The 22,593-nt window shown below is 33.5% G+C and overlaps 1 protein-coding gene across 1 annotated transcript in view; it reads right to left on the reverse strand.

Annotated features, from left to right (window-relative positions):
- Positions 1-22,593, reverse strand: part of SLC9B1 (solute carrier family 9 member B1) — a 50,209-nt gene that overhangs the window by 3,415 nt on the left and 24,201 nt on the right. The window contains exons 5-10 of the mRNA XM_032466464.1: positions 16,240-16,410; positions 14,908-15,050; positions 13,674-13,801; positions 6,829-7,004; positions 2,985-3,091; positions 1,953-2,102 (exon numbers count right to left, since the gene is read on the reverse strand). Of these exons, the coding sequence (XP_032322355.1) occupies positions 1,953-2,102; positions 2,985-3,091; positions 6,829-7,004; positions 13,674-13,801; positions 14,908-15,050; positions 16,240-16,410 (875 nt within the window). The remainder of the gene's footprint in view (positions 1-1,952; positions 2,103-2,984; positions 3,092-6,828; positions 7,005-13,673; positions 13,802-14,907; positions 15,051-16,239; positions 16,411-22,593) is intronic.

Here is a 22,593-nt window from a genome sequence, read left to right on the forward strand (position 1 = left end):
GTTTTTTTTTTTTTTGCAGGAGGAGAAACTTTGATATCTTTTGTTTGGGGCATAAACTGTCTTCATAACTATTCCCCTTATGACTGGGTTTTCTGGTTACCGTTTATAAAAGTAAAATTTAAAAAGGAAATAACAGAGGAAAACCAGTATTACTCTTTCTTCTTTATAGCGCACTATCCTATTCATTACTTTTAATCTTTAAAACCTATTTATTCTTTATTGTTTAATTTCCTTTGCCATGTAAAAAAACTAATAGTTTTCATTTATTTATTTAATTGTAATTGATTAGTCATTTGATTTCTTTTATAATTATGATTTTATCTGAATACTAAACAAAATGCCAGTATGATTTTTGAATAGGGAACTTCTCAAGGTGATTCTAAAATTTATCGAAGAAAAGAATATAGGCAGAAACAGCCAAGAAATACTTTAAAAATAGGTACAATAAGAGGGAATCTTCTATATTAGATTTTGAGACGAAAAACTACAGTAATTTAAAATAGAGTGGTATCGGCATAAGAATGGCTAAGTAGGATTAAATAGATTCCAGAAGTAAATTTATGTATATGTATGTGAGTGACAGTTTAGAACATGTTAAAAGAGGCACTTAAAAATTACCAAATAAGCAATGGATTAATCAATAAATAATTTGGCAAAAGCTGATTATCCAATTCATATGCATATATATTATATGTATACATATGTATGTCTATGAATACATATAAACACACACATGTACATCCTTACCTCACAACATTCACAAAAATAAATCCCAGAAGAATTAAAGAACTAAATGCAAAACAAAACTACCAAAGTATTAGATGATAATATAGAAGGTATTATAATGTTTATAATCTGATAATCTTGAGTGAAAAAACCCTTCTTAAACAAGATACAGAACCCAAAACCAAAAAGGAAGAACTGACAGTTTTGATTATAGGAAATTTTACTTCCATACAAAAGACATCAAAAGCAAAGCTGAAGATAAGCAAAAATTATATGCAATATATACATAACAAAGGATTAGTTAGCCCTAACATATAAAGGAACTCTATAAATTAGGAACAAAAAGGCAAAGAAACCAATTAAAAGTGGGAAAAGAATATGAATAGACAGTTATAAAAAATATATGAAGAGAAGCTTACTCCACCACTAATGAGAGAAATGTAAGTAAGGAATAACAATGTTACATAGTTTCTTACTTATCAGATTGTAAAAAAAAAAAAAAAAGGAAAGACTGATAATATCCAAGTTTGTTGATGGGTTTAGGTATTAGGGGACTCTCCTACACTGTTGGTAGTAAACAGTGCAAATAAACTTTTCAAGGGATAATTTGGCAGTACCCATCAAAAACAGAAATATACTGTTTCTAAATTCAGAAATTTCATTTCTAGAAATCTATTCCTACAGAAGTACTTGTAGATTTGCAAAACCACACATGAACAGGACTGTTCAGTGTTCAGCACTGTTTATAATAACAAAAAAATGGAAGTGATCTAAAGGTCTACAAATAGAGGAGTGATTAGAGGAAATGATCTGGGAAGGGGGTTTGAATTTTGGGAATGGTGGGGGAAAACGAGTCTTTTACATTTTATTCCATGTGTGGGCCTTTTGTATTGTTTTAATACTTTGAGTATATTTTCATGTATTAATTGTATAACTAAAATTATAATAAATAAAATCAATAAAAGTTACAGTCATATTGCATAAAACTTGGAAAATAGAAAGGCCTGATGTGATAACTCAACTTCTGATTGCATTTTAGTGTATTTCAGGGTCCTTTTCCTGAATATTTTATTTCTTTGGTTGATTGATTCATTCACTTCCTTGAACATACAAACTTTTGGAACATCTTCCAACTAGAATGAGAAGACTGCTTAAATGCCCACTATAGATGTAAAAAAAATGCAGTTATATTATCTTTCTAAGAATGACATATTAAAAATATTCACCTTTTCTTTGGACCAACCATTCCCTGCAATGAAACTCAGTACCAGTGTGCATAATCCTCCAGCTGCATTCATACCAATGCGATGGCCGCCTAAGACGGCAGAAACACACATACTCAACAGCAGAAATGCTCTCTTCACTGGAAGCTTTCTCTAGAATTAGACGGACTCTTGGAAATTAATTTACATTAAATATATTATACAATATTTATATTATCTATCATTTATTATTAAACTTTGATAGCATGTCTTTATATGTAACATCAAATAATGTCTAAAATTTTGACTTTCTCATTCACCATATACTTTAGCAGACTTGGTATCAAGTGAAAATTTGCAATTGTTAAATTTCAGCTTCTAACACATCTCTGACACAAACATCAGTAAAATGGTTATAATATCTTAACTGTGAGAGAAGAATGAAAGAAAAGAGACTCATGTAACCTGTAGTTCCATATAACATATCCAAAGGATTCTTAAAAATAAATGTTCAAATATCTCTTTAGCTAAGACAATAGCTACAGGGAAATTAAGATGGAAGTTATGGAAATCCAAGAATAATGGCATATCCTTTAGGGCACAAAAGGGTTGAGTTTGATAGTGTTGCCTCAGTCAAAGGGGATGGAAGCGAATTTAAAACATGCAGGGATAAATGGAAATATATTTCCTCAAAATTGTTCAGTGGAAAGTTTGAGGGGAAAAGATTAGGAAAAAATGTCAGGAGTCAATAGGCAAGTTACTGAAGAAAAGGGTGGGTTGGAATGGAGAGGGTACTCTGTATTAAGTACATTTTTCTGATATTCCTTATTTGCCAAATCAGGAAGCAAAGACTTCCGCTAGGGCCACTGACCTGTATCAATCACAACTGTGATTAGTTTTAAGCAGAAAGCAGGCATTTTTTTGGATGCCTCTCTCTTTTTGGCAAAAGAGAACTAAATATTAAATTTATTATTTCATGGATCTTCCAAAAGTTCAAATTTTTGAAAGAAATGTCTAATACTGTACTTCCAAAAAAATAGATTATTTTTTACTTACCTGATCTCTACTTGGAAAAAATCGAACAAACATTCCCAAAACAGCTCCTACCAGCACACCAATAAGTATGTCCCGAAAAGAGGACAGGACGTTACTAAGAATATCACCTGTAAGGGCATGCAATAAGAAAAACATTTCATAGAGAAATATTTTCACATATCCAATACATCAGAAAATCAACTGTAGGTGATTCATAAAGAAAGGTATGTATTTTACAGAACATATACACAAAAGTGGACCTTTAATGTTCAAACACATGAAAACATGCAGATCTATTTGATAAATTCAGTATGTTCTCTCAAATGATTTAATATATACACACACAACTCAGAAATGTTCATTGAATAAATGGGTCAGAAAACAAAGAAGTGAAACCACAATATGCTCCCCTTACAGTCAGGTGAGGTAAAAGAACACACAGGGACTGGCAAAGGAGCACCTCCTTCACCTAGCACATGGCTGGTAATGTTTTTCTCTGATGTACTAGTGTAACAGACAAATGATTTAAACATGAAAAGGACAATTTAGTAACAACAACAACATAAAAAAAGATTTATCCCAAGGTCAACCCTAGTAATATTCAGGGACCAACTGATTTTCCAATATATTTTATGTACCATGGATACAAGTAGTTTATTGTACTGAGTTTTTAAAAAAACGATCCTGGGTCACAAAAAAAAGTTCAGTTATGCTCTGTGTATTCAGGTCAATAAGTTATATAAATACACATATTTTAGAAATACTATCCCATTAAAAATAATAGAAATGGATGGTGACAACAGCAAGACGGTGGAATGGGAACCCTAGAACTTGATCCCCCACAGAGACACCGATTTACCAACAATATATAGTCCAAAGGCTTTATGAAACTCCACAAACTAATTAAAAATTTACAGCAAGAGAAAAGTGACTCATAATGTACAAGGGAGCTCCATGAAATTATCAAAAGTATTACACAGAAGAAATCTTAAAGGTCAGAAGAAGGTAGGATGATATATTCAAAGTGTTGAAAGGAAAAAAAAAATGCCAATCAAGAATACTGTCCCTCAAAATTGTCCTTCAAAGTGGAGGTGAAATTAAGACTCTCCAGATAAACAAAGGCTGATGGAGTTCATAACCATTAGACCTTCCTCATAAGAAATGTTAAAGGGAATCCTTTAAGTATAAATAAAAGGACATTCAGACAGTAATACAAAAGCATGTAAACCTCTGGTAAAGGTAAGCATGTAGATGACTTCAGAATCCTGTAATACTGTACTGTGATGAGTAAATGACTTTCAATTCTGTTACAGAATTTGAGATAAAAGCACAAAAATAACTATAACTATAAAACTATATTAATGGATATATAATATAAGAAGATGTAATTTGTGACACTGATAACAAAGTGACGAAGGTGAGAGGTAAAGGAGCAGAGGTGTAGAGTTTTTTTATGCAACTGAAATTAATTGTTATCATTTTAAAACAGATTGTTATAACTTTAAGGATGGAAGAAAATATTCCATGCAAATGGTACCCCAAAGACAGCAGGGTGGTCATACTTATATCAGACAATGTAGACCTTAAGTCAAATACTGTCACAAGAGATAAAGAAGGACATTACATAATGGAAAAAGGGCCAACTGACTTGGAAGGTGAGGTCAGATCTCAATAGCTATCATATTCCAAACTAGATGTTTTGAAGATCTAATGTATCAAATAGAACTTTAAAAGTCCTTAAGATTTTAAGAGATAGTTTACATAGTCATGTCATGGAAGAGGACTTTTTAAGTATGTACCTGCTTGGTTTTCATTTTTTTCAGTCCTCCTCAAATCAGATTTGGTCTCCTGTAGCATGTTCCCACAGCATCTTATACTATGTAATATTTATCACATTTGTAGTTATTTGTTTAATATAAACTCCTTGAGAACATGGGCCACACGCTCTTTTTTTGTCTGATGGGCTGGAAGGCAGTATAAAATAGTACTTAAAAGTGTGAGACTGGGGTCAAACTGCCAGATTTGAATCTTGGCTCCCCCACTTATTGGATCTGTGACTTCGAACAAGTTAACCTCTGTTCCTTAGTTCCCTTATCTATAAAATGACCTTAGCACTATTGTGACTATTAAATGAGTAAAAACATCTATAGAACTTACAGAAAGTCCCAAGCAATTACTCAATAAAAGCTAATATTGCTGTTCACTGTTCATCCTCGGTGTCTGATACAGTAGCTGGCACAACGGAAGAGGAGCACAAAAAATATTTTTTGAAAGAATGACTGAAACCAGTCATGAAGGAAAGGTTGCCAGATTTGACAATTAAAAATGTAGGACTGCTGAATGACAAAAAAAAAGATATAAAGTTAAGAGTCAAATTAAAAAAAACCACAGGCTATAAAATGAAGGGTTATCATTCTTAATTTTATGCAGAATCCTGACAAATCAAGAATAAAAGATGAACACACCTATAGGATATAGGCAAAATATTTCAAGAAAAGCAATTTACAAAACATTCCAAAATGGTAATGGCCAATAAACACGAACATTTGTTTAACACCACTCGTACTCAAACGTACTTCATTTAAAGAGGGCTCACTCTTCACCTATCAAATTGGCAAAGGTAAACAGGACTGGTAACACCTAATTCTGAACAAGGTGAAGAGAAAGTAGCATGCTTGTGCACCCTGGTAGGACATGATGTTGTGGGAATATATTTCAAAAAATCTTCTAATGTTACATAATTTTTAACTCACCAATTTCTCTTTAAAGGTTAAGAAAATATTAAGATTAGGTACAATGATTTAGCTGTAAGATACTCAACGAAGCATTGTTTTAATAGTAAATACTGGCATCAATTTCAATTTTCAACATGTTAACTAATCATGATGCAGCCAATCAAATACTATGCAACCATTAAAAATGTCATCAAAATATATTTACTGAAAAGGAACACATCTGCAGTATACAGTTAAGTTCAAAATAACTCAGGTTATAAGAAAGTATAGTTAATGTTCAATAATTTTTATAAGAACATTGGAAGAGAGAGAGTGAGGGAGGGAGAAAAAGGAGAGGGAGAGAGAGCTAGAGACAGATAGAGGTGGGGCAGGGAGAAGTCTGGGTGAATTTACACCAAAAGATTCAGAATTTTTATTCCTGGGTGTATGACTATTGCAAATTTTATTTTTATCTTTTCCCTTTTTCTTCTTATTCATTTATACCTTATGATTTTAAGAGAAACTACATATAACTTTTCAACTTAAAAATAATCTGGTGCTTTAGTAATACAGAAGATTAAATTTGGCAGATAATTAAAGCATTATTAAATGTGGAATGTTTGGTTTTACAATTCCTGCAGTGACATTCAACACCAAATATCACCTTGGGATTTAGAATTGGTGCAGGATCTTGGCCCACTATTACCAAAAAGACACACATCTGTCCACACTCTATATATTAACTTATCTTAATAACAGAGCAACTAGTTATTTATCATGATGGCCAGAAAGGTACATCTCAAAAGTATCTATTAAATATATTAGTAGTAATAATAATATTGCTGTCTAAATTTTTCTGTTGAAAACTGTGATAAAATTCCAAAACAACATGAGTAGGTAAGTGGTAATAATATGGGTTATCAAGTTAACTGAACTATTTGGTTATTAAAAGGAACTCACTTGTGTTAAGTAGTGGTATCTTAACCCATAGAAATTTCTTCCCTGGCCTAAAATGAGCTTTCTATGAAGAATAAAAAAGATGTTAAATCGAAAAGTCTTCATTAATAAATGAAGAAGTAAAGCCAGAAACCTTGTTTAAAGAACAAAAAAGGTATGAATTATAATGGTAGCTGCTGTATTTTTTTGTTTACCTGAGGAGAAGACTATGCTGAGGCATGTATTGAATCCAGTGATAGCCAGGATGTCATCCAAACTGCTGGCAGCTATTAATAAGGTTGGAATGCCTTTCTCAACACCATATCCCTCTTCTTGTAAATGAAGCATGGAAGGGACAACAACCGCAGGAGAGACAGCACCTAACACAAAACTGAGAGGAAATCTTTGAAAACCAATTAAAACACATCCTTTTAACCAAACAGTGTTTTTATAATAAATTGTATAACAATAAATTAACCTTTACAACTTTAGAAAACAAAAGGGGACTCCTCAACGGACAAGAAACTAAGTGTATCCCAGGAAGATAAGAGACAGTTTAGGACTGAAAAAGGAAACCAGAAGCCAAAATGCATGTAAGTAAAGACTGCTATAGAAGATACGATATACTTCTAAAAATGCTCTAAGCCCAGAAATGGCAGATTCTGGGAGCAGGAGGGACTCCTGAGGAAATCAAATGGGTGATTACTCAGAGTACCACTGTAACAATAGTCAGTCACTTGTAGTCCCCACACCATTCCTATCTCCTGAACAAGTCAGTAAGGAACAGAGCTATCTGTCCAAAAGAAGGAACCATGAGTGTGGGCACCTCAGTTATAAAGGCAAATGAAAAAATTTCTGGGATGGCTGATGACACCCATGAGGAATGGGGAAATTCCTAAATTCCTGCTCAGAATACCTTCTGTTTGCATATCCCATTCAGAACCTTGCTGTGTGTCTTCCACATTCACTTTCTAAATGCTGCAGTACATGGTGTGCAGAGATGCTCTTGGTGCCTCACGGGAACCCGTTTACCAGCCCAGTGCACACATCCCCCAGCTGCGGCTTGCTGGCTGCTAACCACCAACACCTGCAGCTTTCTGGGAGCTTTGCCCTGATAACAAGAGCTTACTTGCGGATGCTAAAGGGGTCCACAACTTCCCCCTTCCAGACAGCTCCTGCCAATGACTGACTGATGTGAGGGTCTAACAGTGTAGCTCCTTTACCTCTGGCTGTACAACCTCTCTGGTGCAGTTTATGCTCAGGATTTCCCTAGGGAGTCAAGAAGGCCCTAGAACTCTCTGAAAACACGTATTTGCCTAGTTCAGTGGCTCCTGAACTTTATAGCACATTGGAACCACCTGGTGTACTATTTATCCACTGCTGCTTAACAAATCATGCCCAAACTTAGAAGCTTAAAGCAACATCCATTTCTTATCTCACAACTTCTGTAGGCCAGGAATCTTGAGTGTGGCTTCGCTGTATGCCTCTTACTCAGGGTCTCTCATGAGGTGGGTGGGGGAAGATCTGCTTCCAAGTTTACTCTCATGGCTGTTGACAGGAATTCAGTCTCTTGCCATGGGGGTCTCTCCCAGGGCTGCTTGCAACATGGCAGCTGACTTCCCCCAAGACAAGCGATTAAGAGTGCAAAAGAACAAGGAAGACAGAAGCCATGGTCTTCTTACAACCAAATCTTAGAAGTGATATCCTATCACTTCTGCTTTACTCTGTCCATTAGGAGCAAGTCAGTAAGTTCAGGCCACATTTAAGAAGGTATTACACAAAGGTTTACATATCAGAAAGCAGCGATCACTGACAGTGATCTTACCACGTACTTGGGGATTTGTAAAAAATACTGATGCCTGGATCACACTCCCAGACATTTTGATCTGATTTAGGATGGAGTTTGACCTGAATACTTGGATATTGTAAAGTTTTTAAAATTGTTGTAAACAATACATAGCATAAAATTAACCCTTAATTATTTTTAAGTGAACAGTTCAGCAGTGTTAACTATATTCACATTATTGTGTAACACATACTTAGAACTTTTTCATCTTGCAAAACTGAAACTCTATACTCATGGAACAACATCCTTACCCCCCTCCCCTCAGCCCTGGCGACCACAATTCTACTTTCTGTTAACATGAATTTGACTACTCTAGAAATGTCAATGGAATCATACGATATTTGTCCTGGCTTATTTCAATCAATGTAATGTCCTCAAGGTTTATCCATGCTGTAGAATGTGACAGAATTTCCTTTTTTTTTTTTTCCCACAGCTGAATAATATTGTGTGTGTATATAGATACACACACACACATATTACATTTTCTTTATCTATTAATCTGTCCATGGTATTTGGCTTATCTCTACCTCTCGGCTGTTGTGAATAATGCTGCAATGAATGTGGGCATGCAAATATCTCTTTTGAGAGCCTACTTTCAGTTCTTTTGGATATATGCCCAGAAGTGGCATTACTGGATTAAATGGTAATTTTCCTTTTGGTTTTTTGAGGAAACTCCAAACTGTTTTCCATAGCAGCTGCCCATTTTATATTCCCCGCAGAAGTGTACAAATGTTCCAATTTCTCTATGTCTGTGTCAACATTTGTTATTTTCTAGTTTTTTTTTTTTTAAATAGTGACCATCCTAATGGTTATGAAGTGTTATCTCATTGTGGTTTTGATTTGCATTTCTCTGATAATTACAAATGCTGAGCACTTTCAAATGCTTGTTGGCCATTTGTATATCTTCTTTGTAGAAATGCCTATTCAAGTCCTTTGCCCATTAATCAGGAAATTGTTGAGTTGTAGTTCTTTATATATTCTGAATATTGATGTCTTTTCAGATACATGGTTTGCAATTATTTTTTCCCATTCTGTGCATTGCTTTTTCACTTTGTTTCCTTTGCTGTGCAGAAGTATTTAAGTTTTCTGCAGTTCCATCTATTTTTGCTTTTTTTGCCTATGCTTTTAAGTGTCATATTCAAGAAATCATTGCCAAATTCAATGCTATGAAGCTTTTACATGTGGTTTGCTAGATATAGTATTCTTGGTTGGCTGTTTTTTTTCCTTTCAGCATTTTGGATATATCATCCCATTCTCTTCTTGCTTGCAAGGTTTCTACTGAGAAATCTATTATCTTATGGGAGCTCTTGCTTTTCTCTTGTTTTCAAGATTCTCACTTTCTATGACTTTTGACACCTTAAGTATAATGTGCCTTAGTGTAGGTCTCTGGTTTTATCTTAATGGGAGTTTTCTGGTCACCTTGAATTTTTATGTCCATTTCCTTCCTCAAGTTTGGAGTTTTGGGCCATTATTTCTTTAAATAGGCTTTCTGACCATTTATCTCTTTCTTCTCTTCCTGAAATTCCCATAATACATAAACTGGTCCATTAAAGCAACCCACAATCCCTTAGCATCTCTTCACTTTTCTTCATTTGTTTTTCTTTTTGCTCTTCTGACTATAATTTCAAATGACTTGTCTTCAAGTTCACTGATTCTTTCTTCCATCTGATCTAGTCTGTTGTTGATCCCTCTAGTCCATTTTTCAATTTAGTTATTGTATTATACAGCTCCAGAATTTAGTTTTGGGTTTTTTTTTTTTTAATAGCTTCTATATCTTTGTTGGTATTCTCATTTTGTTCATCCATCATTTTTTTATTTCTTTTAGATGTCTGTGATGTCTTTGAGCTCACTGAGCATCTTCATGATGGTTATTTTGAATTCCTTGTGAGTAAGTCATACATTTCCAGTTGTTTAGGATTGGTTTCTGGAGTTTTATTTTGTTCCTTGTTTCTTTGTAGGTCTTGTTATCTTTTGTTGAAATTTGTATATTTGAAAAAACAGCTATCTCTCCTGGTCTTTATGGACGTCTTCACTAGGGAAGGACCTTCACCAATCAGCCTAGCTTGAGATTCTGAGAGTCTCTTAAACCTTTCTGTAATGCATCTTCTCTGGGTTTGGGTGCATTATCTCCAGCTGGTCTTTGGCCTTTTTCTACTCCAGTATCTATCAGCAGTACTGCAGTATCTCCGGACTGTAACAATGCACTGGAGTCACTTTTGTTCTCACTAGACCTTAGGCATCTAAAATGTGCCATTTTCTTTTCTGTCAGTGCTCCAAGTCAGATGAGACAGAAACCAGTCCTTTGGACAGTCTCTTAAGAATCCAGAATGCAGGACACATGTTCCAGCTTTTTCTTTCCCTCCTGAGGGAGAAGCCAAAAGTTGAGCTTTCTCCTGATTGCCCCTTTTTGTGCAGGAGAGGAATGAGGGATGATAAGTAAGTGCAATGGAATGTTCTAATTGTGCCAGTGTGCCTCTTCCTGACCTTGTGCTTACATGGAATGCTGTAATCTCTCAAGTGGTTTCTGGAGTTCCCATAAAGGTAGTCTGGTCCTCATATTGTTATGTCACTGTCTCCTCAGGAGAAGGTGAGCCTAGAATGTCCTATTCTGTCATCTTGCTGACATCACTCCTCTAGTTTCTGGGATTTTCAAAAGCTCCCTGGGTGATTTTAATAAGTAGCAAAGTTTGGGAACCACTGACTTTTTCCACAGTCCTATCTGGATTTCTTCACTCAGAGGTTTCTACTGAGAGCTCCCTTAATAAATCATTTGCATAAGAATCTTAATCTCAGCCTCAGCTTCTAAGGTAACTTGCTTGGTAGCATGGCCTATTCCCTAAAGAAGACAATAGCAAACAGATAAAGCAATCACAAATTAATAGAAAGTTTCAAATTTAAAAAATGAGTACCCATTAAAGTATCACCAAATATTTGGGGAAAGCCAATACCTTGGATTGAGGTACCACATTCATTAAATGGAAAAATTTATACCTGAGGAAAGAGATATACTAAAAAGAGAATAACCAGAACATGACTTCAGAATAACTATAAATATCCTCAGAATCTTGAAAGTATACTATATCTGTGCATAACATTTAACTATAGTTCTTAGAAATTAACAAGTGCCAAACTTAAAGAAATAAATGATGATACAGACATAATGTAGAGTGAGTTAATAAGCTAGAGAACTGAGCAGACAAAAATTTTCCAGTGTGTACTGCAAAGGCAAGCAAATGAAAACTATAAAGACAAATTTATTAAGTATGGAGTAGGGAGTTACAAAAGGACATAAAAAAAGAGGACTGAAGAGAGAGAAAAAATATCCAAGATCTGGACAAAAAAATAGATAGACAACCCTTTGATTGATTGAAAGACTCCATCAAATATTGCATAGATCAAAATTTAAAAAGACTCACCTAAAGATATTAAGAAATTGTTGTTAATTTAGTTAGAAAATGCCCTTACCTTTTAGAAATGCATACTATAGGATATAGGGGTAAAATATTATCATGTCTGTAACTTACTCTGAGATTCATTAGGGGCTGTTAAGTGTGAGTTAATGGTACAGGATGTTCAACATATTATTCTCTCTACTCTTCATGTTTGAAAAATTTCATGAAGGAAAAAGATCTATCTAAGACTCTTCTTTCAAATTTTAATATGTAAACAAATTACATGGGGATCTCACTAAAATGCAGATTCTGCTTGAAAAGATCTGGGGTGAGGCCCCAAATTTTGCATTTCTAACAAGCTTTTAGGTGATACTAATGTTGCTGTCCAAAGAATATATTTAGTGTAGCAAGAAGCTCTTTATTGAAAAAATTCAGAAATCTAAACTTCCAAAAAGAAAAAAAAAAAAGATTACTTAAAAAACAAATTAAAAATTAGTTTGATTTTATATATATAATATATATTATATATATATATCTTTAAAGCAGCCATATTTTGCCTCCCTCCTTTTTTTCCTTTTGATTTTCAAGGTCAAGTGAATATTTTTATGTATTGGCCCTTCTATCTGTTAGAAATAATAAAATACCCTTTTTAATTGTAAACTGACTATACTTCAATAAAAAAAAATTTAAAAATTACCCTTTATAGAGTAATACAGTCACTATAAGCAAAGTTAAATATCTAGTGATGTACTGAGACATTTGTAATACCCGTAGACAAAACATTGATATAATCAGTAAGAAAGAGAATAATAACTCAATAGAAAAATGAACAAAGGATATGAAAAGGCCAATCACAGATAAAGAGATATGATTTCTATAAAAACACACAAAAATATCTCCAAAGAAAAAAGTATTATTTGTATATTTTTATATAAATCATACCCATTTCATGAATTACAATATTATTTTTATATATGATATACACCACATGTAATTCTTTTTTAACAGCTTAGAGTATTATTTTTAAAGGTCTAAAATGATAATATAAAACTCATAGGAGTTATCACTTTGGGTATGGATATGAGCACTAGGATTTAAAGGCATGGTCAGAGGGCTTTTTAATTTTATCTGTAAAGTTTTAACTTTTCAAAAGGAAAATGTACTTGTGTATTACTTTTATAATAAAAATTAATTTAAAAAATCCATTGGATTTGGCAGCAAGTATGTAATGAGTGAACTTTGCTATAAATTTTGTTGGAATGCACAAGTGAATGCAAAAGTTAAATGTATTGAAAGATGGAGAGAAGTTCAGGATATAGACATAGTGATTACAGATTATTATTCTGAGGAATTTGGACATGAAGGGAAGTATACAGTGGATAGTAACAGATGGGACAGTGGATCTAGGAAAATAGTGTTTGCTTTGCTTGTTTTTTTGTTATAATATTTATACCTTTCACATATACAATACATATTATAAATAATACATGCTTACTATATATATGTGTACATATTGTATATAAGGAAGAGGCCATTAGACAGATTAAAAAATGAGATAGATTACAATATAGGAGAGAAAAAATAAACTGATAAAGTGAATTATCTTGGCATTAAGCATTCAGGGACTATGAATATTTTGTCAAGCATACAGTAGACTGAGGACATGGCTCTGTTTGTGACCAACCGATTTCCAAGATTTTCTCCTATTGTAAAAAGAATTTTAATGATAAGCTTGTCTATACAATATTCTGAATATGTCAATCATTTTAAACAAAGCATTTTTAACTGAACATTTTCACAGGGAAAAATGAGAAAAAGTTACCCTAATAGAAATCCCCATTGCCAAGGAAAATTCATAACGAAGTGGGAAATAACAGCAGCTGAACATGCCTCTATGAGGCATGGACCCATAGACAATCTTAAACAAACTCCCTTCAAATGCTTCAAAGCCTGAAATATAAACATAGTCACATTTAGACAAGCTTATAATGACCAACAAAAAAATTATTTAAGCAAATATTAAAATATGTAGTCTTATCTGGGTAATAATCTTTTACTAAACTAAACCTCCCAGATGTCCCATTGGGCTTGAATTGCTAATACAGCTCATTTTATATGTCATCATATATTAAATGATAAACTATTTTATATTTTATAAAACACTGTTGTTTTTAGTTATTTAAAAAAGACCCCTTTCCCTGTGATTAAAGAACTATTTCTACCTTCCTCAATCTTCCTAGTAAATAGTACAATGAAAGTATCCTATAGATTTATTTCTAACAGTTAACTTTTAGGGATGAACTGTTTGATTAGCTTAATAGTTATAACATGCCAAAAGAGAGAATCACTTAAAAACTGCATAACTGTCTAAAAAGGAGAACTTTTAAATTTTCTCACTGGTTCAAATTTTCTACTGCATAATATGATAAATTATCACTGTCTATAATTATTTTTGTTCTTGAGATGCTTCCCCCAATCTTACATATTTGCCACATTTGTTATATTCTGAATAGTTGTTATATTCATGAACAGATATCTTTAAAAACCCAAACAGATTTATGATCCCTAAATAGTAATATTTTAAGAAACATTTAAAAAAATTAGCTTTTACAGTAAAGCACAGATAATCAAGAACATAATTCTGTGGGAAAAAATTCATTAAACGGTAATATTATTGAAAATTTTAATCATTCTGAAAAAACAAAAGCCATAACCTTTTATGGGATGACCTAATCCTTTGTTAACTGAAAAGTAAATAATTCTTCACAGAAAAGCCACAACTCCCAAATAATAAATATTGTAGGAGGGACATTTAGCTCTATGTAAGTAAGTAAAGACTATCTCTAACAGAGATCTTACATCACAGTGATTTCTCTTCATATTGGTAATATGATGACCAGAAGTAAAATTAACATACAAATATTTCTGTAAAATTTCTCTTCTTTATCTTGGTTTTGCTCTACCTAGAACAGCTATAACAGAAATTCTGACTCTTTCTTTTCCACAAGCCTCCAATATTTAAAACAACTATACTCAAGGTATAACTGGAAATCTACCTGTGGATCGAGTCCAAGCCCAGCTTGCACTAGAACAATGGTAAGGGCAGTGTTTCTTAACGTTGAAGATAATGTGTTACTAAGATGGACGATATCACTGAGGAATGGAACATTCCTAACGGTAAAACCAGCCAGTAACATCCCTTAGAGGAAAAAAAAATAAACCATGTCTGATTCAGTTCATTTTTCCAAGAGAGAAAACAAAAATATTTAATTTCCCTTCTTCAAACATACTATGTCTCTTGTTACTCTGGTGAAGGGCAGGTTACATACAAGTAGAGGAGACAGCATAAATAAAGGAATGGAGATAAGAAATAACATACTTTAGTGGGGTGCAACAAGTAATTCAGTATTGCTGAACATAGAGGACTAGGATGGGAGTGGTAGAGTGGGCAGGAGGGGCCAGATCATGAAAAGCTACCCCTGCCTGCTACCTCCCCTGCTTTGGCAGAGGGAGGACCCATGGGAAAGTTTCAGGCAGGAAGTGAGATAATGAGTCTATCATTTTCTTTGTGATGGTCTCAGTAAATTAGATAGACATAAAACTGTAGGAGAGACCAATCAGAAGACTCTGCCATAGTCCATGGAATAGTCAGAAACAAACAGCCCGAGTTAGGTCAAGAGCAGAAGTTTTGGAGAGGAAGAAAAAAGATTCAGTGAATACCTGGGAGGCGCTGAAAGGGTGTTATGAACACAGAAAGGGTGTTAGAGATAAGAGGGAGTGATCACCTCTATTGACAGTGTACTAAATGTCTGAATGTACTGAATACTTAGAAGATACAAGACACCTCTAATAAAAGTTTTTCCACTAATTTTCCTGTCTACCTGGAGAGTTATATAATAATAGTGATGAAGAAACAGGGTATAACATTGTTTAGGCAGATGATACAGCCATGAATACACATAGTGGAGATGTCCAAACAGCTTACTTCAAAATTACAAAAACTTTTGGTGCCCTAGTCACTACAGTATTTGAATCTCGTAGTTGTATTTGAGTTAGGTTATCTACAGAAAAATTCAGTCTTTTTCAAATTTTTTCTGTTTTATAATACATTTAAAGGTAAGTAAAAAATGTCCTATTAAATAAATGATAAAGCAACAAGAATCATATATTGAGTATATTTAAATTATTTAAAAATATATTTCAGGAAAAATCTGTGTGTGTATAGAGAATAGAGCTAGATATATACATGTATAGTAAATACACATATAAAAAGCTATATAGATCATATTACACCGAAAAAGTTCTAAATTATATCTACTCTGCCTAGAATATAGTCATAATTTACATGTAGTCAGTGACAAAGAAATAAGAGCTAATTATTAACTTACCAAGAAGAGGAGGAAGTTGAGGCACTGAAGGCATTTTAATGACTTCCAAAAGTTCCCCCCCAATAATGGCACTATAAAAGATAATTAATAGTCCAAATAAACTTCCACCAGGAAGGGCTTCAGGGCCTGATAATGACCAGGTTACACACCATAGCATAAAAAGCATAACTCCTGAAATATGAAAAAAGCACATATCTATATATCTACCTAGACATAGATATATACATATAAAAGAGGAATTTGATCAAATATATTAATACCTGATCCTATATGATGATACATAATGTAGACTAATGTTGCTTGCTCGTATGGTTAAAGAAATGTCTCTTTAACATATATTCTAAAGTCCCTGTCAATTAAAAGTATTTTTATTAAAAAATATTTTAAACAACAAATGAATCCTTTAAAGTAGTAAACTTTTCTCATGTGACATTTAAAAAATGTCATGGCAGTATGATGAGATTTATTTCATTTTTATGTTTTAAAGTAGCTTTTTCAGCAGGAATAAAATGATTGGTTGTCATGAGAATTCTCAGATTTACTGAAGATCATAGTGGCAGTGTGCTACGTTTTTTAACGGGAGCAGAGTAAATATTTGTATTGAAAGAATAGGTCAGTTAATGTTTGGTACAAATTACTAAGGGGATAAAGGCTGAGAAAGAAGTAAACCTGGTCTTTGGGAGAATATAAAGTATCTTAGATTATGTATAGGATGTAGTGGTGGACAGGATGAGTAATCATAAGGTAGCAGAAATCTTGTTTCTGTCAACTAGGTACTAAGGGAAGTCCCTAATCACAGGAGGAATCCATACGTTTCTGTAAACGACAGAAGGTTATACTACAAACTGCCATCTGCAAATTAAATAGCCACCTTCATTTACTATAAATCACAATTTCTAATGTTTTTTTCAGGTCCTTAAAATAGTTTAAGTACATTCTTTAGTTGTGACCTATTTTTGGTAGCATCAAACTACCAAAGGTAAAAGAGAAGGATTTTGAGAAATTCAAGGCAGGAAGTTAGAAATAAGATTCTTGTCTCCTCCTCTCTGACTATTATCATTCCACAAAACTGGAACCCTTGAAGGAGGAACTCTCATTAAAAGAATGGACCAGAAATTATCATTCTACTGACACAGGGAGAAGACAAGGCAGATTGTTTGTCTTAGTTGGTCTCTGGGTGCCAAAATCACTTCTGAGATTTATATAGGCCTCAACGAACATGTTTTGGGCTCAAATTTACATGATTTGCATGTTTCAGGAACGCCAAATCCTAAACCTGGCCTAAGAAGTATCTTCCCATGGAACTATCCCTAGCGCACTTGGTAGATACTAGTTCAAAATATCCCCAGTAGACACTCCTGATTCTAGACTGCATGAAGTCTCAAAGATAAAGCCTCACTGAATCTGAATTTATAATAAAAGCTTAGAAAATAAGAAGTAATTCTCTATGAGCAAAAGTTGATAGATACAACAAAGAATGGGATACACAAAAACTTTAGCTAACAGAACCACTAGATAGACAATATAAAATATGTATTTTCAAAGAAGCTCAATAGAATTAAAAAATACTTAAGACATAAGAAAATAAATATCTGGAGGCAGTGTAAAAGAATCAAACAGAACATTTAGAAAGAAATTTAAAAATTATTGAAATTTCAAAAATCACTAGATACCTTAAATAGCAGGCTAGATACAGCTAAAAAAAGAAATACAGTAAACTGGTAGATATGAGGAAATTACCAAGAAAGAGTATAGCATAAAAAGAAAAATGAGGTGGAAAATATGAGATATTTAGATTTTGGAAAAGATGTAAAATATATCTAATGGTAGTTTCATAAACAGAATTCAAAGAGTGAAGAAGAGACAATATTTGAGGAGATAATTGGCTTAACAAATATACAGAACTGATTATAGTTTTAATTGATCCTGTATTGATCTGGACACAGGAAGAAAAATATGTTCTTACCAGGATTAAATAAAAATAAATAGATACTTAGATACAATGTTGAGAAAGTAGACCACCAAAAGCAAAAATAAGGTCTGAAATGATCTAGAGAGAAAAAAGATAAATTAGTCATAAAGAAATAAACATTATAGGAGATTCTGAATTCTCAACAGCAACAATAAAAACTGGAAGATAAAGAAATAAGGTCTTCAAAGTGCAGAGATAAAATACCCAACGTTGAATTCTGCAGCAAGTTAAACTATTATTCAAGAAAAGGACAAAACTAAAGATATTGTCAAGCAAATATACCTAAGAATATATTCCATTTTTACTGGGGGAAAACTATTAGAAGATACATTTTTAGGACTCAAAAGGAAGGAAAAATGAACAAAAAAATTGTAAACATGTAGGTTAGTCTAAACAAGTGTTTGACTGTATAACAAGTAACTAATCAAAATTGCTAAATTGGGGATATAAAAATAAGCTGGATATGAGGTTTCCAATAATAATAACAAGAAATGGTTGGCAGTTTATTTCAATAAAAAAGGCTTACATATAAAACTATACAAAATAATAAAAACAACCATTTCAGGACCCTGAAAAATGACCAAAGGCATTTATCAAATTGAGAAGCATTTATTCTTGAAAAAAAAATGCTGGAGTTTTAAGTACAATCAGTGAGAGCCTGAGGCCTTCTTGCCTGGGACTGTTAACCATTCCTTTCATCCTTCTCCCCAACTCCAACTCAGTTGGGAAAAACTAGTTTTATCAGCATGGAGTTGGATATAAAAACCAGCAGCTTTCCTGCCAGAGGAGGTGGATGAATTTGATATGGAGTGGAGGCAGAAAACCCATGACACTGCTGGCTACAAGGGGCAGACTGACTTGGGAATGGACAGAGAAAACATGCAGTTTTGCTAGTTTGAGGCTGCAGTCCAAGTTGGGGGTATTGGTAGACCAGCCAAAGATTTGACTGGGAGATATTGGATATGAAAGAGTTATAGAATGGCTGAGATAATGGCTAACTGGGAAAGTATGCAAGTGCAGGGAAGACTCAAGAGAGTATGGCAAAAAGTAAAAAATGTAAGACTTGAGTACTAGCAGCAACTTTGAATGCATTCTTCAACCTACCTACATATCACTTGGCAGAGAGTGGAAGCCTTACTGGCCTGAATATAAAGCCTCTCTCAGATCATTAGGTGACTACTAAGATATGCAGACAAAAGGGAAACCCCTAGGAAGATAGGCTAAAAACAAATAAACAAACAAAAATTGATAAGAGCCATTGGCCACTGCAAACCATGGGGCAGGTTAAAATCCACAGTTTAAGTACATCAGAGTTACCAAAACAACAATAATAACAACAAAAACCTTAAAAAATAAAACTGAATCCAAAGTTCCAACAATATGTAATTAAAATATTTACTTTTCAATCAAACTTACTAGACATAGTAAGAAACACATAAGTATGATCCATACTCAGGAAAAAAAGCAATCAGTAGGAAGTGAGTCTAGGTGTGGATTTACAAAGTGTTCAAAATACTTATTATAAATATGTACAAATTATTAAAATAGGACAAAATGTGCCATTTAATAGAGAATATCAATCAATAAATAAACTTTACTTTAAAATAAAAAGAGGCATGGGAGAAATGGGTGAATTGTTTTTATTTTTAGTTTAAATAAACTGAATTTTAAAAAATTACAAGAAATTATCTAATGGAGATCCATAACTTTAGACAGGACAACTCCCATTTTTTAAAATTTTATTTTTATTTTTTTCTACTTATTTTTTGGTGGGGGAGGTAATTAGGTTTATTTATTATTTATTTATTTATTTTTAATGGAGGTACTGGGGATTGAGCCCAGGACTTTGTGCATGCTCAGCACACACTAGCACTGAGCTATATATACCCTCCCCCCATTTTTTTTTTAAAGAAAATCTGGAATTGAAACAAATAACAACTGAAATGAAAAAAATCACTGGAGAGGCTCAACAGCATATTTGAGTCCGTGAAAGAAAATATCAGCAAACTTGAAAATAGATCAATAGAGATGAATGAATCTGAAGAACAAAAAGCAAAACGTAACGAAGAAAAATAAACAGTGCCTCAGACACCAATAGTATACCATCAAGAGTATTAATATATGCATAAGGGAGAGAGAAAACAGGAGGAGAAAACAGAGGGAGATAAAGGGGAAGAAAAATATTTGAAAATCTAATGTCCAAATTTCCAAATTTAATGAAAAACATTAACCTATAGATGTAAGAAGCTCGATAAATCCCAAGTAGAAAAAAACACAAAAAGATCCATACCTAGAGACGTCACTGTCAAACTGCTGACAGCCAAAGACAAAGGAAAATCTTGGCAGTGGCAAGAGAAATGACTCATCATGTAGAGGGGGACAATAATACAATTAACAGCAGCATTTTCATCAGGAAAAATGGAGGCCAGAAAGCAGTGAAATCTTGTTTTAAAAGTACAGGGAAAACTCCCATCAATCAAGAATCCTATATCCAGTAAAATTATCCTTCAAAATGAAGCTGAAATAAAGACATTCCCAAACAAAAATAAAGAGAATTCATCTTTGCTAAAGAAATACTTAAGAAAAGCTTTAAGTTGAAAGGAAATGATAGAAGTTGATAATCTGAACCAATAAGAAAGAAAAAAGGGCACTGAAAATGAGAAATAAATGTCTAAGTATAAAAGACCAAATATACATATATTTTTTCTCACTTTGTCTCAGTTTCTTAAAAAAAGCTTAAGATCATTAAGAGCAATAAGAATAACAAAATATTGTTGAGGGAACCGGATTTGGTCCATGGGCTGTAATTTCCCCGCTCCCATTTTAATAGCTGAAATAGAAGATATACCTGGATATAAGTGAAGAGGAGGATGCTTCAGGCAGAAAATTACCTGGAAGATTTGTTGGGCTCTATTCCTCCTAACTTCTTTCTTTCAGCAGGGCTACAAAATTTTTCTCTGCATCATGTATTTTTTTCCCTAAAACCAGTAATATTTCATGGAATTTTATTAACCAGATATTTATTTGAGTAAATAAGCATATCCCTTGAAATTAATCTTTTTGCTATCTTGCCCAACACCAACTTGAGAGCTGATAAACTAAATGAATGAGAGTTCTGATTAAGTGAAACAGGTGGGGTGAAGGGAGAAAAGGACATAAAATCAAAACCAAGCTAGTTCAAGATGGCAGACAAAGCACATGAGGCTTAACTGAAATAAAAATATAGAAATATAAAAAGGAATAGAGATACCACCATGAAGAGAACTAGGGGAGAAGAGAGAGTGGTCATCACACATTTCTGGGAGATGAAAGCAGATAGGACCAGGCTGAAGGATGGAAACAGGTACAGAAAGTTGCAGCCTTAAGTATGTGAGGTACCTACAAAAGAAATCCATTTGACATTGGAAACAAGGAATTTTTGACCTTAGAAACAGTATACAGCTAAAGGCAGTAATGAGAAAGGGGGACTAAAAGATGGAAATTAATCAAGGGTTTTTACATGGTACAACAGCACCAGTCAGCAACATTACTCCTCTTTCCATTCCTGTGCTTAGAGACTGCTAACATGTATCATACTTTTAGTAATTGAATGGATTATTAAAGAAAGATCTAAAGCTTTAAGCATGATTATTGGAGTTCCAGAGTAAAAATAACTCATTCTGGCATGTGGAAACCCCTCATAGTCAACTCTATGACCACTGACCACAACAAAGCCTGTCAGTCAATAAAGCACTGTCCTCCCCTGTGCCAGGCAGAATTTGGTCTCAGAGGAGGGACTTGACAAGAAAACAATCCTACCTTCAGAATAGCACAGTATATCCACATAAGCTATTGAGACCTTTCTTCTTAAATATCAGACAGCCAAGATCACTAACATAAAACAAACCCCAGCAGTATGAAAACAAAAAGTCAAACAAAATAAACTGAAAAACTGACCTCAGAAGAAACAGATAATTCAGGGACCAGAATAAAATATGACAAAAAATTATAAATTATATCCTCAGAGACTTGAGAATATACAAAAAATAAGAATAGAATGCTATATGAAAAGAATAGTTAGAGAACAAGAAAAGTCCTTGGAGATAAAATAAGTATGATTGCTGAAATGAAAAACTGGGAAAATGAAAGATGAAATAGGAAGTAAAGGAAATCTAGAATAGAAAGCAACGTAAAGTGGTGGTAAATATGAGCTAAAACCAGTCCACGTTGCCCAATATCTGCTTGGAAAAGAGAATAAAGAAAAAAAAAAAAAAGGAGGGGAGGGAGGAAATTGTCAAGGAAATAATATGCAACTTTCTTGGGGTTCAGATTGAAAAGGTCAACCAGGTGCTCAACACAAAGCATGAAAAAAGATCCATACCTACACTTATCACTGTAAAATG

This window comes from Camelus ferus, chromosome 2 (assembly GCF_009834535.1).
Source record: "Camelus ferus isolate YT-003-E chromosome 2, BCGSAC_Cfer_1.0, whole genome shotgun sequence".
NCBI lineage: Eukaryota > Metazoa > Chordata > Mammalia > Artiodactyla > Camelidae > Camelus > Camelus ferus.